Source organism: Oncorhynchus kisutch, unplaced genomic scaffold, assembly GCF_002021735.2.
Source record: "Oncorhynchus kisutch isolate 150728-3 unplaced genomic scaffold, Okis_V2 scaffold849, whole genome shotgun sequence".
NCBI classification, from domain to species: domain Eukaryota; kingdom Metazoa; phylum Chordata; class Actinopteri; order Salmoniformes; family Salmonidae; genus Oncorhynchus; species Oncorhynchus kisutch.
The window spans coordinates 43,381-60,000 of NW_022262794.1; the positions used below are offsets into that span (position 1 = coordinate 43,381).

General features: G+C 49.6%; 1 protein-coding gene across 3 annotated transcripts in view; it reads right to left on the reverse strand.

Annotated features, from left to right (window-relative positions):
- The window catches only part of LOC116362584 (C-myc promoter-binding protein), a 96,824-nt gene that overhangs the window by 39,753 nt on the left and 40,451 nt on the right, over nt 1-16,620 (reverse strand). For all 3 annotated transcript variants that reach the window (XM_031816663.1, XM_031816664.1, XM_031816665.1), the window contains 2 exons: nt 12,656-12,902; nt 9,402-9,471 (listed from right to left, as the gene is read on the reverse strand). In XM_031816663.1, coding sequence (XP_031672523.1) covers nt 9,402-9,471; nt 12,656-12,902 — 317 coding nt within the window. The remainder of the gene's footprint in view (nt 1-9,401; nt 9,472-12,655; nt 12,903-16,620) is intronic.

The window sequence follows — 16,620 nt, forward strand, 5'->3', positions numbered from 1 at the left end:
CTACCAGACGACAGGGCCTCGGACAGTGACTGGGCTCTATGAGGATAGTACTGTTCCAACTGTGTCTGACCCTACCAAGCTACCAGACGACAGGGCCTCGGACAGACACTGGGCTCTATGAGGATAGTACTGTTCCAACTGTGTCTGACCCTACCAAGCTACCAGACGACAGGGCCTCGGACAGTGACTGGGCTCTATGAGGATAGTACTGTTCCAACTGTGTCTGACCCTACCAAGCTACCAGACGACAGGGCCTCAGACAGACACTGGGCTCTATGAGGATAGTACTGTTCCAACTGTGTCTGACCCTACCAAGCTACCAGACGACAGGGCCTCAGACAGACACTGGGCTCTATGAGGATAGTACTGTTCCAACTGTGTCTGACCCTACCAAGCTACCAGACGACAGGGCCTCGGACAGTGACTGGGCTCTATGAGGATAGTACTGTTCCAACTGTGTCTGACCCTACCAAGCTACCAGACTACAGGGCCTTAGACAGTGACTGGGCTCTATGAGGATAGTACTGTTCCAACTGTGTCTGACCCTACCAAGCTACCAGACGACAGGGCCTCGGACAGACACTGGGCTCTATGAGGATAGTACTGTTCCAACTGTGTCTGACCCTACCAAGCTACCAGACGACAGGGCCTCGGACAGTGACTGGGCTCTATGAGGATAGTACTGTTCCAACTGTGTCTGACCCTACCAAGCTACCAGACTACAGGGCCTTAGACAGTGACTGGGCTCTATGAGGATAGTACTGTTCCAACTGTGTCTGACCCTACCAAGCTACCAGACTACAGGGCCTCAGACAGTGACTGGGCTCTATGAGGATAGTACTGTTCCAACTGTGTCTGACCCTACCAAGCTACCAGACGACAGGGCCTCGGACAGTGACTGGGCTCTATGAGGATAGTACTGTTCCAACTGTGTCTGACCCTACCAAGCTACCAGACGACAGGGCCTCAGACAGACACTGGGCTCTATGAGGATAGTACTGTTCCAACTGTGTCTGACCCTACCAAGCTACCAGACGACAGGGCCTCAGACAGACACTGGGCTCTATGAGGATAGTACTGTTCCAACTGTGTCTGACCCTACCAAGCTACCAGACGACAGGGCCTCAGACAGACACTGGGCTCTATGAGGATAGTACTGTTCCAACTGTGTCTGACCCTACCAAGCTACCAGACGACAGGGCCTCAGACAGACACTGGGCTCTATGAGGATAGTACTGTTCCAACTGTGTCTGACCCTACCAAGCTACCAGACGACAGGGCCTCAGACAGACACTGGGCTCTATGAGGATAGTACTGTTCCAACTGTGTCTGACCCTACCAAGCTACCAGACGACAGGGCCTCAGACAGACACTGGGCTCTATGAGGATAGTACTGTTCCAACTGTGTCTGACCCTACCAAGCTACCAGACGACAGGGCCTCAGACAGACACTGGGCTCTATGAGGATAGTACTGTTCCAACTGTGTCTGACCCTACCAAGCTACCAGACGACAGGGCCTCGGACAGTCACTGGGCTCTATGAGGATAGTACTGTTCCAACTGTGTCTGACCCTACCAAGCTACCAGACTACAGGGCCTCAGACAGACACTGGGCTCTATGAGGATAGTACTGTTCCAACTGTGTCTGACCCTACCAAGCTACCAGACGACAGGGCCTCGGACAGTGACTGGGCTCTATGAGGATAGTACTGTTCCAACTGTGTCTGACCCTACCAAGCTACCAGACTACAGGGCCTCAGACAGACACTGGGCTCTATGAGGATAGTACTGTTCCAACTGTGTCTGACCCTACCAAGCTACCAGACTACAGGGCCTCGGACAGACACTGGGCTCTATGAGGATAGTACTGTTCCAACTGTGTCTGACCCTACCAAGCTACCAGACGACAGGGCCTCAGACAGACACTGGGCTCTATGAGGATAGTACTGTTCCAACTGTGTCTGACCCTACCAAGCTACCAGACGACAGGGCCTCAGACAGACACTGGGCTCTATGAGGATAGTACTGTTCCAACTGTGTCTGACCCTACCAAGCTACCAGACGACAGGGCCTCAGACAGACACTGGGCTCTATGAGGATAGTACTGTTCCAACTGTGTCTGACCCTACCAAGCTACCAGACTACAGGGCCTCAGACAGACACTGGGCGCTATGAGGATAGTACTGTTCCAACTGTGTCTGACCCTACCAAGCTACCAGACTACAGGGCCTCGGACAGACACTGGGCTCTATGAGGATAGTACTGTTCCAACTGTGTCTGACCCTACCAAGCTACCAGACTACAGGGCCTCGGACAGACACTGGGCTTTATGAGGATAGTACTGTTCCAACTGTGTCTGACCCTACCAAGCTACCAGACTACAGGGCCTCGGACAGACACTGGGCTCTATGAGGATAGTACTGTTCCAACTGTGTCTGACCCTACCAAGCTACCAGACTACAGGGCCTCGGACAGACACTGGGCTCTATGAGGATAGTACTGTTCCAACTGTGTCTGACCCTACCAAGCTACCAGACTACAGGGCCTCAGACAGACACTGGGCTCTATGAGGATAGTACTGTTCCAACTGTGTCTGACCCTACCAAGCTACCAGACTACAGGGCCTCAGACAGACACTGGGCTCTATGAGGATAGTACTGTTCCAACTGTGTCTGACCCTACCAAGCTACCAGACGACAGGGCCTCGGACAGTGACTGGGCTCTATGAGGATAGTACTGTTCCAACTGTGTCTGACCCTACCAAGCTACCAGACTACAGGGCCTCAGACAGACACTGGGCTCTATGAGGATAGTACTGTTCCAACTGTGTCTGACCCTACCAAGCTACCAGACTACAGGGCCTCGGACAGACACTGGGCTCTATGAGGATAGTACTGTTCCAACTGTGTCTGACCCTACCAAGCTACCAGACGACAGGGCCTCAGACAGTGACTGGGCTCTATGAGGATAGTACTGTTCCAACTGTGTCTGACCCTACCAAGCTACCAGACTACAGGGCCTTAGACAGTGACTGGGCTCTATGAGGATAGTACTGTTCCAACTGTGTCTGACCCTACCAAGCTACCAGACGACAGGGCCTCAGACAGTGACTGGGCTCTATGAGGATAGTACTGTTCCAACTGTGTCTGACCCTACCAAGCTACCAGACGACAGGGCCTCAGACAGACACTGGGCTCTATGAGGATAGTACTGTTCCAACTGTGTCTGACCCTACCAAGCTACCAGACTACAGGGCCTTAGACAGTGACTGGGCTCTATGAGGATAGTACTGTTCCAACTGTGTCTGACCCTACCAAGCTACCAGACGACAGGGCCTCGGACAGTGACTGGGCTCTATGAGGATAGTACTGTTCCAACTGTGTCTGACCCTACCAAGCTACCAGACGACAGGGCCTCGGACAGTGACTGGGCTCTATGAGGATAGTACTGTTCCAACTGTGTCTGACCCTACCAAGCTACCAGACGACAGGGCCTCGGACAGTGACTGGGCTCTATGAGGATAGTACTGTTCCAACTGTGTCTGACCCTACCAAGCTACCAGACGACAGGGCCTCGGACAGACACTGGGCTCTATGAGGATAGTACTGTTCCAACTGTGTCTGACCCTACCAAGCTACCAGACGACAGGGCCTCGGACAGTGACTGGGCTCTATGAGGATAGTACTGTTCCAACTGTGTCTGACCCTACCAAGCTACCAGACGACAGGGCCTCAGACAGACACTGGGCTCTATGAGGATAGTACTGTTCCAACTGTGTCTGACCCTACCAAGCTACCAGACGACAGGGCCTCAGACAGACACTGGGCTCTATGAGGATAGTACTGTTCCAACTGTGTCTGACCCTACCAAGCTACCAGACGACAGGGCCTCGGACAGTGACTGGGCTCTATGAGGATAGTACTGTTCCAACTGTGTCTGACCCTACCAAGCTACCAGACTACAGGGCCTTAGACAGTGACTGGGCTCTATGAGGATAGTACTGTTCCAACTGTGTCTGACCCTACCAAGCTACCAGACGACAGGGCCTCGGACAGACACTGGGCTCTATGAGGATAGTACTGTTCCAACTGTGTCTGACCCTACCAAGCTACCAGACGACAGGGCCTCGGACAGTGACTGGGCTCTATGAGGATAGTACTGTTCCAACTGTGTCTGACCCTACCAAGCTACCAGACTACAGGGCCTTAGACAGTGACTGGGCTCTATGAGGATAGTACTGTTCCAACTGTGTCTGACCCTACCAAGCTACCAGACTACAGGGCCTCAGACAGTGACTGGGCTCTATGAGGATAGTACTGTTCCAACTGTGTCTGACCCTACCAAGCTACCAGACGACAGGGCCTCGGACAGTGACTGGGCTCTATGAGGATAGTACTGTTCCAACTGTGTCTGACCCTACCAAGCTACCAGACGACAGGGCCTCAGACAGACACTGGGCTCTATGAGGATAGTACTGTTCCAACTGTGTCTGACCCTACCAAGCTACCAGACGACAGGGCCTCAGACAGACACTGGGCTCTATGAGGATAGTACTGTTCCAACTGTGTCTGACCCTACCAAGCTACCAGACGACAGGGCCTCAGACAGACACTGGGCTCTATGAGGATAGTACTGTTCCAACTGTGTCTGACCCTACCAAGCTACCAGACGACAGGGCCTCAGACAGACACTGGGCTCTATGAGGATAGTACTGTTCCAACTGTGTCTGACCCTACCAAGCTACCAGACGACAGGGCCTCAGACAGACACTGGGCTCTATGAGGATAGTACTGTTCCAACTGTGTCTGACCCTACCAAGCTACCAGACGACAGGGCCTCAGACAGACACTGGGCTCTATGAGGATAGTACTGTTCCAACTGTGTCTGACCCTACCAAGCTACCAGACGACAGGGCCTCAGACAGACACTGGGCTCTATGAGGATAGTACTGTTCCAACTGTGTCTGACCCTACCAAGCTACCAGACGACAGGGCCTCGGACAGTCACTGGGCTCTATGAGGATAGTACTGTTCCAACTGTGTCTGACCCTACCAAGCTACCAGACTACAGGGCCTCAGACAGACACTGGGCTCTATGAGGATAGTACTGTTCCAACTGTGTCTGACCCTACCAAGCTACCAGACGACAGGGCCTCGGACAGTGACTGGGCTCTATGAGGATAGTACTGTTCCAACTGTGTCTGACCCTACCAAGCTACCAGACTACAGGGCCTCAGACAGACACTGGGCTCTATGAGGATAGTACTGTTCCAACTGTGTCTGACCCTACCAAGCTACCAGACTACAGGGCCTCGGACAGACACTGGGCTCTATGAGGATAGTACTGTTCCAACTGTGTCTGACCCTACCAAGCTACCAGACTACAGGGCCTCAGACAGACACTGGGCTCTATGAGGATAGTACTGTTCCAACTGTGTCTGACCCTACCAAGCTACCAGACTACAGGGCCTCAGACAGACACTGGGCTCTATGAGGATAGTACTGTTCCAACTGTGTCTGACCCTACCAAGCTACCAGACGACAGGGCCTCAGACAGTGACTGGGCTCTATGAGGATAGTACTGTTCCAACTGTGTCTGACCCTACCAAGCTACCAGACTACAGGGCCTTAGACAGTGACTGGGCTCTATGAGGATAGTACTGTTCCAACTGTGTCTGACCCTACCAAGCTACCAGACGACAGGGCCTCAGACAGACACTGGGCTCTATGAGGATAGTACTGTTCCAACTGTGTCTGACCCTACCAAGCTACCAGACGACAGGGCCTCAGACAGTGACTGGGCTCTATGAGGATAGTACTGTTCCAACTGTGTCTGACCCTACCAAGCTACCAGACTACAGGGCCTTAGACAGTGACTGGGCTCTATGAGGATAGTACTGTTCCAACTGTGTCTGACCCTACCAAGCTACCAGACGACAGGGCCTCAGACAGACACTGGGCTCTATGAGGATAGTACTGTTCCAACTGTGTCTGACCCTACCAAGCTACCAGACGACAGGGCCTCAGACAGTGACTGGGCTCTATGAGGATAGTACTGTTCCAACTGTGTCTGACCCTACCAAGCTACCAGACGACAGGGCCTCAGACAGACACTGGGCTCTATGAGGATAGTACTGTTCCAACTGTGTCTGACCCTACCAAGCTACCAGACTACAGGGCCTTAGACAGTGACTGGGCTCTATGAGGATAGTACTGTTCCAACTGTGTCTGACCCTACCAAGCTACCAGACGACAGGGCCTCGGACAGTGACTGGGCTCTATGAGGATAGTACTGTTCCAACTGTGTCTGACCCTACCAAGCTACCAGACGACAGGGCCTCGGACAGTGACTGGGCTCTATGAGGATAGTACTGTTCCAACTGTGTCTGACCCTACCAAGCTACCAGACGACAGGGCCTCGGACAGTGACTGGGCTCTATGAGGATAGTACTGTTCCAACTGTGTCTGACCCTACCAAGCTACCAGACGACAGGGCCTCGGACAGACACTGGGCTCTATGAGGATAGTACTGTTCCAACTGTGTCTGACCCTACCAAGCTACCAGACGACAGGGCCTCGGACAGTGACTGGGCTCTATGAGGATAGTACTGTTCCAACTGTGTCTGACCCTACCAAGCTACCAGACGACAGGGCCTCAGACAGACACTGGGCTCTATGAGGATAGTACTGTTCCAACTGTGTCTGACCCTACCAAGCTACCAGACGACAGGGCCTCAGACAGACACTGGGCTCTATGAGGATAGTACTGTTCCAACTGTGTCTGACCCTACCAAGCTACCAGACGACAGGGCCTCGGACAGTGACTGGGCTCTATGAGGATAGTACTGTTCCAACTGTGTCTGACCCTACCAAGCTACCAGACTACAGGGCCTTAGACAGTGACTGGGCTCTATGAGGATAGTACTGTTCCAACTGTGTCTGACCCTACCAAGCTACCAGACGACAGGGCCTCAGACAGACACTGGGCTCTATGAGGATAGTACTGTTCCAACTGTGTCTGACCCTACCAAGCTACCAGACGACAGGGCCTCGGACAGTGACTGGGCTCTATGAGGATAGTACTGTTCCAACTGTGTCTGACCCTACCAAGCTACCAGACGACAGGGCCTCGGACAGTGACTGGGCTCTATGAGGATAGTACTGTTCCAACTGTGTCTGACCCTACCAAGCTACCAGACGACAGGGCCTCGGACAGACACTGGGCTCTATGAGGATAGTACTGTTCCAACTGTGTCTGACCCTACCAAGCTACCAGACGACAGGGCCTCGGACAGTGACTGGGCTCTATGAGGATAGTACTGTTCCAACTGTGTCTGACCCTACCAAGCTACCAGACTACAGGGCCTTAGACAGTGACTGGGCTCTATGAGGATAGTACTGTTCCAACTGTGTCTGACCCTACCAAGCTACCAGACTACAGGGCCTCAGACAGTGACTGGGCTCTATGAGGATAGTACTGTTCCAACTGTGTCTGACCCTACCAAGCTACCAGACGACAGGGCCTCGGACAGTGACTGGGCTCTATGAGGATAGTACTGTTCCAACTGTGTCTGACCCTACCAAGCTACCAGACGACAGGGCCTCAGACAGACACTGGGCTCTATGAGGATAGTACTGTTCCAACTGTGTCTGACCCTACCAAGCTACCAGACGACAGGGCCTCAGACAGACACTGGGCTCTATGAGGATAGTACTGTTCCAACTGTGTCTGACCCTACCAAGCTACCAGACGACAGGGCCTCAGACAGACACTGGGCTCTATGAGGATAGTACTGTTCCAACTGTGTCTGACCCTACCAAGCTACCAGACGACAGGGCCTCAGACAGACACTGGGCTCTATGAGGATAGTACTGTTCCAACTGTGTCTGACCCTACCAAGCTACCAGACGACAGGGCCTCAGACAGACACTGGGCTCTATGAGGATAGTACTGTTCCAACTGTGTCTGACCCTACCAAGCTACCAGACGACAGGGCCTCAGACAGACACTGGGCTCTATGAGGATAGTACTGTTCCAACTGTGTCTGACCCTACCAAGCTACCAGACGACAGGGCCTCGGACAGTGACTGGGCTCTATGAGGATAGTACTGTTCCAACTGTGTCTGACCCTACCAAGCTACCAGACGACAGGGCCTCGGACAGTGACTGGGCTCTATGAGGATAGTACTGTTCCAACTGTGTCTGACCCTACCAAGAGACAACAGCACATCACGTATACAGCAGCCCACGTAATGCTAATGGCCATGAAACAGGTAGTTGCAGTTCTTGGTTGTGGCCATGTGTATATATATATATATATATTTTTTTTATACCTTTATTTAACTAGGCAAGTCAGTTAAGAACACATTCTTATTTTCAATGACGGCCTGGGAACAGTGGGGTTAACTGCCTGTTCAGGGGCAGAACGACAGATTTGTACCTTGTCAGCTCGGGGGTTTGAACTCGCAACCTTCCGGTTACTAGTCCAGCGCTCTAACCACTAGGCTATGCTGCCGATATACCATGACAAATGTCTGTTTTAAAGACTGGCAATAATATCGTGGTGACTGCAGAGATATTCCACCTCCTGTGTGCAGGAGATACATATCTATGGGTCAGGGGGGTTTCTACAGATACATGTCGTTTCTCCTCTTCCGGGGACGTTCACTCACCTCACATATCTAAGGGTCAGGGGGGTTTCTACAGATACATGTCGTTTCTCCTCTTCCGGGGACGTTCACTCACCTCACATATCTAAGGGTCAGGGGGGTTTCTACAGATACATGTTGTTTCTCCTCTTCCGGGGACGTTCACTCACCTCACATATCTAAGGGTCAGGGGGGTTTCTACAGATACATGTTGTTTCTCCTCTTCCGGGGACGTTCACTCACCTCACATATCTAAGGGTCAGGGGGGATTCTACAGATATATGTAGTTTCTCCTCTTCCGGGGACGTTCACTCACCTCACATATCTAAGGGTCAGGGGGGTTTCTACAGATACATGTTGTTTCTCCTCTTCCGGGGACGTTCACTCACCTCACATATCTAAGGGTCAGGGGGGTTTCTACAGATACATGTCGTTTCTCCTCTTCCGGGGACGTTCACTCACCTCACATATCTAAGGGTCAGGGGGGTTTCTACAGATACATGTTGTTTCTCCTCTTCCGGGGACGTTCACTCACCTCACATATCTAAGGGTCAGGGGGGGTTTCTACAGATACATGTAGTTTCTCCTCTTCCGGGGACGTTCACTCACCTCACATATCTAAGGGTCAGGGGTTTCTACAGATACATGTCGTTTCTCCTACTCCGGGGACGTTCACTCACCTCACATATCTAAGGGTCAGGGGGGTTTCTACAGATACATGTAGTTTCTCCTCTTCCGGGGACGTTCACTCACCTGCCTTGTAGGCTATGGTGTTGGGTTTGGCCACAGACTTCTTGTAACACAGATAGACAGAGGAACCCCACTGAAAACAGAGACGACACGTGTTGTTTGGTTTGGAATCACACCACACTCTTTCTTTCCAAACACACAGCGCCGGGAATCAGTGGAGTAAGGTGTTGACAATAGCAGTCAACGGTGGACCCTGAATTATGACAGGGGAGGGGACAGAGGAGGGGTCAGGTGAGGGGACAGTGTAGGGGTCAGGGGAGAAGACAGTGGAGAGGTCAGGGGAGGGGACAGTGGAGAGGTCAGGGGAGATGACAGTGGAGAGGTCAGGGGAGGGGACAGTGTAGGGGTCAGGGAGGGGGCAGTGGAGAGGTCAGGGGAGGGGACAGTGTAGGGGTCAGGGGAGGGGACAGTGGAGAGGTCAGGGGAGGGGACAGTGGAGAGGTCAGGGGAGGGGACAGTGGAGAGGTCAGGGGAGGGGACAGTGGAGAGGTCAGGGGAGAGTGTTTTACAGTAAGGGGTTTGGTAGAAGAGCTATTTACAGTAGGGGGTTTGGTAGAAGAGCGTTTTACAGTAAGGGGTTTGGTAGAAGAGCGTTTTACAGTAGGGGGTTTGGTAGAAGAGCGTTTTACAGTAGGGGGTTTGGTAGAAGAGCGTTTTACAGTAGGAGGTTTGGTAGAAGAGCGTTTTACAGTAGGGGGTTTGGTAGAAGAGCGTTTTACAGTAGGAGGTTTGGTAGAAGAGCGTTATGGGGTTTGGTAGAAGAGCATTTTACAGTAGGGGGTTTGGTAAAAGAGCGTTTTACAGTAGGAGGTTTGGTAGAGGAGTGTTTTACAGTAGGGGGTTTGGTAGAAGAACGTTATGGGGTTTGGTGTCTCTGTCATGGAGAAAGGAGGGGGTTTGGTGTCTCTGTCATGGAGAAAGGAGGGGGTTTGGTGTCTCTGTCATGGAGGAAGGAGGGGGTTTGGTGTCTCTGTCATGAAGGAAGGAGGGGGTTTGGTGTCTCTGTCATGGAGGAAGGAGGGGGTTTGGTGTCTCTGTCATGAAGGAAGGAGGGGGTTTGGTGTCTCTGTCATGAAGGAAGGAGGGGGTTTGGTGTCTGGCATTAAGGCAGGAGGGGGTTTGGTGTCTCTGTCATTAAGGAAGGAGGGGGTTTGGTGTCTCTGTCATTAAGGAAGGAGGGGGTTTGGTGTCTGTCATTAAGGAAGGAGGGGGTTTGGTGTCTGTCATTAAGGAAGGAGGGGGTTTGGTGTCTCTGTCATTAAGGAAGGAGGGGGCTTGGTGTCTCTGTCATTAAGGAAGGAGGGGGCTTGGTGTCTCTGTCATGAAGGAAGGAGGGGGTTTGGTGTCTCTGTCAATAAGGAAGGAGGGGGTTTGGTGTCTCTGTCATTAAGTAATGAGGGGGCTTGGTGTCTCTATCATTAAGTAAGTAGGGGGTTTGGTGTATCTGTCATTAAGTAAGGAGGGGGTTTGGTGTCTCTGTCGATAAGTAATGAGGGGGTTTGGTGTCTCTGTCATTAAGTAAGGAGGGGGTTTGGTGTCTCTGTCATTAAGTAATGAGGGGGTTTGGTGTCTCTGTCATTAAGTAAGGAGGGGGTTTGGTGTCTCTGTCATTAAGGAAGGAGGGGGTTTGGTGTCTCTATCATTAAGTAAGTAGGGGGTTTGGTGTCTCTGTCATTAAGTAATGAGGGGGTTTGGTGTCTCTGTCATTAAGTAAGGAGGGGGTTTGGTGTCTCTGTCATTAAGTAAGTAGGGGGTTTGGTGTCTCTGTCATTAAGTAAGTAGGGGGTTTGGTGTCTCTGTCATTAAGTAATGAGGGGGTTTGGTGTCTCTGTCATTAAGTAAGGAGGGGGTTTGGTGTCTCTATCATTAAGTAATGAGGGGGTTTGGTGTCTCTGTCATTAAGTAAGTAGGGGGTTTGGTGTCTCTGTCATTAAGTAAGTAGGGGGTTTGGTGTCTCTGTCATTAAGTAATGAGGGGGTTTGGTGTCTCTGTTACAGTCATTATTGTTTGGCTAACCCTCCTCCTGGATAGCTCCCCCCCTGCAGGATTGTGCTCCAGCCCTGCTCTAACACGCCTGATTAAGCTAACCAAGGTCTCTGGGAGCAGCTGATGCATAAAATAAGATGTGATAAAAACCTGCTGGACTAATGTTTCTGTTAACACATAGCATCCATGTTCTCTCTACCTTTCTCTCTCTCTGTTAATACATAGCATCCATGTTATCTCTACCTTTCTCTCTGTTAATACATAGCATCCATGTTCTCTCTACCTCTCTCTGTTAACACATAGCATCCATGTTCTCTCTACCTCTCTCTGTTAACACATAGCATCCATGTTCTCTCTACCTCTCTCTGTTAACACATAGCATCCATGTTCTCTCTACCTCTCTCTCTGTTAACACATAGCATCCATGTTCTCTCTACCTCTCTCTGTTAATACATAGCATCCATGTTCTCTCTACCTCTCTCTGTTAACACATAGCATCCATGTTCTCTCTACCTCTCTCTGTTAACACATAGCATCCATGTTCTCTCTACCTCTCTCTGTTAATACATAGCATCCATGTTCTCTCTACCTCTCTCTGTTAACACATAGCATCCATGTTCTCTCTACCTCTCTCTGTTAACACATAGCATCCATGTTCTCTCTACCTCTCTCTCTGTTAACACATAGCATCCATGTTCTCTCTACCTCTCTCTGTTAATACATAGCATCCATGTTCTCTCTACCTCTCTCTAATAACACATAGCATCCATGTTATCTCTACCTCTCTCTCTCTCTGTTAATACATAGCATCCATGTTATCTCTACCTCTCTCTCTGTTAATACATAGCATCCATGTTATCTCTACCTCTCTCTCTGTTAATACATAGCATCTATGTTATCTCTACCTCTCTCTCTGTTAACACATAGCATCCATGTTATCTCTACCTCTCTCTCTGTTAATACATAGCATCCATGTTATCTCTACCTCTCTCTCTGTTAACACATAGCATCCATGTTATCTCTACCTCTCTCTCTCTGTTAATACATAGCATCCATGTTATCTCTACCTCTCTCTCTGTTAACACATAGCATCCATGTTATCTCTACCTCTCTCTCTCTGTTAATACATAGCATCCATGTTATCTCTACCTCTCTCTCTGTTAACACATAGCATCCCTCCCTCCCTCCCTCCCTCCCTCCCTCCCCTCCCTCCCTCCCTCCCTCCCTCCCTCCCTCCCTCCCTCCCTCCCTCCCTCCCTCCCTCCCCTCACCATACTGCTGTTGAGGTTCTTGTCCACCTTGCAGAAGGTGTGTGGTGGCGTCTCTCCCTTGCCGGGGATGATGACACATATGTCTGTGACGGCCAGGGCGGCGTAGGTCTGGCTCTCCGTGGCGCGGCGATACGTCACGTAGATCCTCTGGGAGGAGGTGGAGCTTATGTTGGCAGGGCGTCCGGAGGGCGTGGTCTGGATGATGTGGCAACCCTGCTTCAACCGCTCCTTCCACTCATACAGAACACTGGGAGGAGGAGAGGAATCTGTCATTTAGCTACGACCCTAACCATGACCTCTAACCCTGACCTCTGACCCTGCTTCAACCGCTCCTTCCACTCATACAGAACACTGGGAGGAGGAGAGGAATCTGTCATTTAGCTACGACCCTAACCATGACCTCTAACCCTGACCTCTGACCCTGCTTCAACCGCTCCTTCCACTCATACAGAACACTGGGAGGAGGAGAGGAATCTGTCATTTAGCTACGACACTAACCGTGACCTCTAACCCTGACCTCTGACCCTGCTTCAACCGCTCCTTCCACCCATACAGAACACTGGGAGGAGGAGAGGAATCTGTCATTTAGCTACGACACTAACCGTGACCTCTAACCCTGACCTCTGACCCTGCTTCAACCGCTCCTTCCACTCATACGGAACACTGGAAGGAGGAGAGGAATCTATCATTTAGCTACGACACTAACCGTGACCTCTAACCGTGACCTCTAACCCTGACCCTGCATCAACTGCTCCTTCCACTCCTTCCACAATATCAGTTGTTTATTCATAAAACCCTCATTGAAGTTGTTAGGTTTATGTCCCATCCTACATTCTTTAAAAATAATATCCCCTAATAGCAGGGACAGCACCATCTAGTGATCAGAACCTGGTAATATCAGGATGTAGGAGGGGACATAAATTACTTCAATGACTAATTTATCTGAACAGGGGGGGAGGGAGACACTCAAATTGACTGAGAATACATGACATAATATGACGACACAATACTCCAAGCAGCAGCTCCATACTACTTGTTAAACATAGAGAACTGATACTTTGTACTCGTTGTTGGGGTGGGAATCCATGGGTGGCATTTGACCCAAAAACAAAGCTATTCCTCATGTCTTACTCTTTGTTAGAAAAAAAAGTTAGGTCCACACTGTGACGCTCAGAGGCTTAGTCTTCACTTGCAACACAGCAGAGATCATTTCAGGCTAAAAACAAGACGTTGAAACACGTTCTGCTGATCCTAATATGTATCATTCTGCTAGCTAAAACCTCTCTAAAACTAAGAGGTTGGAGCATGGGCCTATTTCCATTAGCTCAGTAGTGGTGACGGACAGCTACGGTTTCCATAGTAACCGCAGGTTTATCAGTCAGAGATGTGTCTAATTAACCAGTCTGCTATAGTTGGGTCTCCTCCCAGTCAGAGATGTCTAATTAACCAGTCTGCTATAGTTGGGTCTCAGTCAGAGATGTCTAATTAACCAGTCTGCTATAGTTGGGTCTCAGTCAGAGATGTGTCTAATTAACCAGTCTGCTATAGTTGGGTCTCAGTCAGAGATGTGTCTAATTAACCAGTCTGCTATAGTTGGGTCTCCTCTCAGTCAGAGATGTATCTAATTAACCAGTCTGCTATAGTTGGGTCTCAGTCAGAGATGTGTCTAATTAACCAGTCTGCTATAGTTGGGTCTCCTCTCAGAGATGTGTCTAATTAACCAGTCTGCTATAGTTGGGTCTCCTCTCAGTCAGAGATGTGTCTAATTAACCAGTCTGCTATAGTTGGGTCTCAGTCAGAGATGTGTCTAATTAACCAGTCTGCTATAGTTGGGTCTCCTCTCAGTCAGAGATGTCTAATTAACCAGTCTGCTATAGTTGGGTTTCAGTCAGAGATGTGTCTAATTAACCAGTCTGCTATAGTTGGGTCTCAGTCAGAGATGTGTCTAATTAACCAGTCTGCTATAGTTGGGTCTCAGTCAGAGATGTGTCTAATTAACCAGTCTGCTATAGTTGGGTCTCCTCTCAGTCAGAGATGTGTCTAATTAACCAGTCTGCTATAGTTGGGTCTCCTCTCAGTCAGAGATGTGTCTAATTAACCAGTCTGCTATAGTTGGGTCTCAGTCAGAGATGTGTCTAATTAACCAGTCTGCTATAGTTGGGTCTCCTCTCAGTCAGAGATGTATCTAATTAACCAGTCTGCTATAGTTGGGTCTCCTCTCAGTCAGAGATGTATCTAATTAACCAGTCTGCTATAGTTGGGTCTCCTCTCAGTCAGAGATGTATCTAATTAACCAGTCTGCTATAGTTGGGTCTCAGTCAGAGATGTGTCTAATTAACCAGTCTGCTATAGTTGGGTCTCCTCTCAGTCAGAGATGTGTCTAATTAACCAGTCTGCTATAGTTGGGTCTCAGTCAGAGATGTGTCTAATTAACCAGTCTGCTATAGTTGGGTCTCAGTCAGAGATGTGTCTAATTAACCAGTCTGCTATAGTTGGGTCTCAGTCAGAGATGTGTCTAATTAACCAGTCTGCTATAGTTGGGTCTCCTCTCAGTCAGAGATGTGTCTAATTAACCAGTCTGCTATAGTTGGGTCTCCTCTCAGTCAGAGATGTGTCTAATTAACCAGCCTGCTATAGTTGGGTCTCCTCTCAGTCAGAGATGTGTCTAATTAACCAGTCTGCTATAGTTGGGTCTCCTCTCAGTCAGAGATGTGTCTAATTAACCAGTCTGCTATAGTTGGGTCTCCTCTCAGTCAGAGATGTGTCTAATTAACCAGTCTGCTATAGTTGGGTCTCAGTCAGAGATGTGTCTAATTAACCAGTCTGCTATAGTTGGGTCTCCTCTCAGTCAGAGATGTGTCTAATTAACCAGTCTGCTATAGTTGGGTCTCAGTCAGAGATGTCTAATTAACCAGTCTGCTATAGTTGGGTCTCAGTCAGAGATGTGTCTAATTAACCAGTCTGCTATAGTTGGGTCTCAGTCAGAGATGTGTCTAATTAACCAGTCTGCTATAGTTGGGTCTCAGTCAGAGATGTATCTAATTAACCAGTCTGCTATAGTTGGGTCTCAGTCAGAGATGTGTCTAATAAACCAGTCTGCTATAGTTGGGTCTCAGTCAGAGATGTGTCTAATTAACCAGTCTGCTATAGTTGGGTCTCCTCTCAGTCAGAGATGTGTCTAATTAACCAGTCTGCTATAGTTGGGTCTCAGTCAGAGATGTGTCTAATTAACCAGTCTGCTATAGTTGGGTCTCAGTCAGAGATGTATCTAATTAACCAGTCTGCTATAGTTGGGTCTCAGTCAGAGATGTCTAATTAACCAGTCTGCTATAGTTGGGTCTCAGTCAGAGATGTATCTAATTAACCAGTCTGCTATAGTTGGGTCTCAGTCAGAGATGTGTCTAATTAACCAGTCTGCTATAGTTGGGTCTCAGTCAGAGATGTGTCTAATTAACCAGTCTGCTATAGTTGGGTCTCCTCTCAGTCAGAGATGTGTCTAATTAACCAGTCTGCTATAGTTGGGTCTCCTCTCAGTCAGAGATGTGTCTAATTAACCAGTCTGCTATAGTTGGGTCTCCTCTCAGTCAGAGATGTGTCTAATTAACCAGTCTGCTATAGTTGGGTCTCCTCTCAGTCAGAGATGTGTCTAATTAACCAGTCTGCTATAGTTGGGTCTCAGTCAGAGATGTATCTAATTAACCAGTCTGCTATAGTTGGGTCTCAGTCAGAGATGTCTAATTAACCAGTCTGCTATAGTTGGGTCTCAGTCAGAGATGTGTCTAATTAACCAGTCTGCTATAGTTGGGTCTCAGTCAGAGATGTGTCTAATAAACCAGTCTGCTATAGTTGGGTCTCAGTCAGAGATGTGTCTAATTAACCAGTCTGCTATAGTTGGGTCTCCTCTCAGTCAGAGATGTGTCTAATTAACCAGTCTGCTATAGTTGGGTCTCAGTCAGAGATGTGTC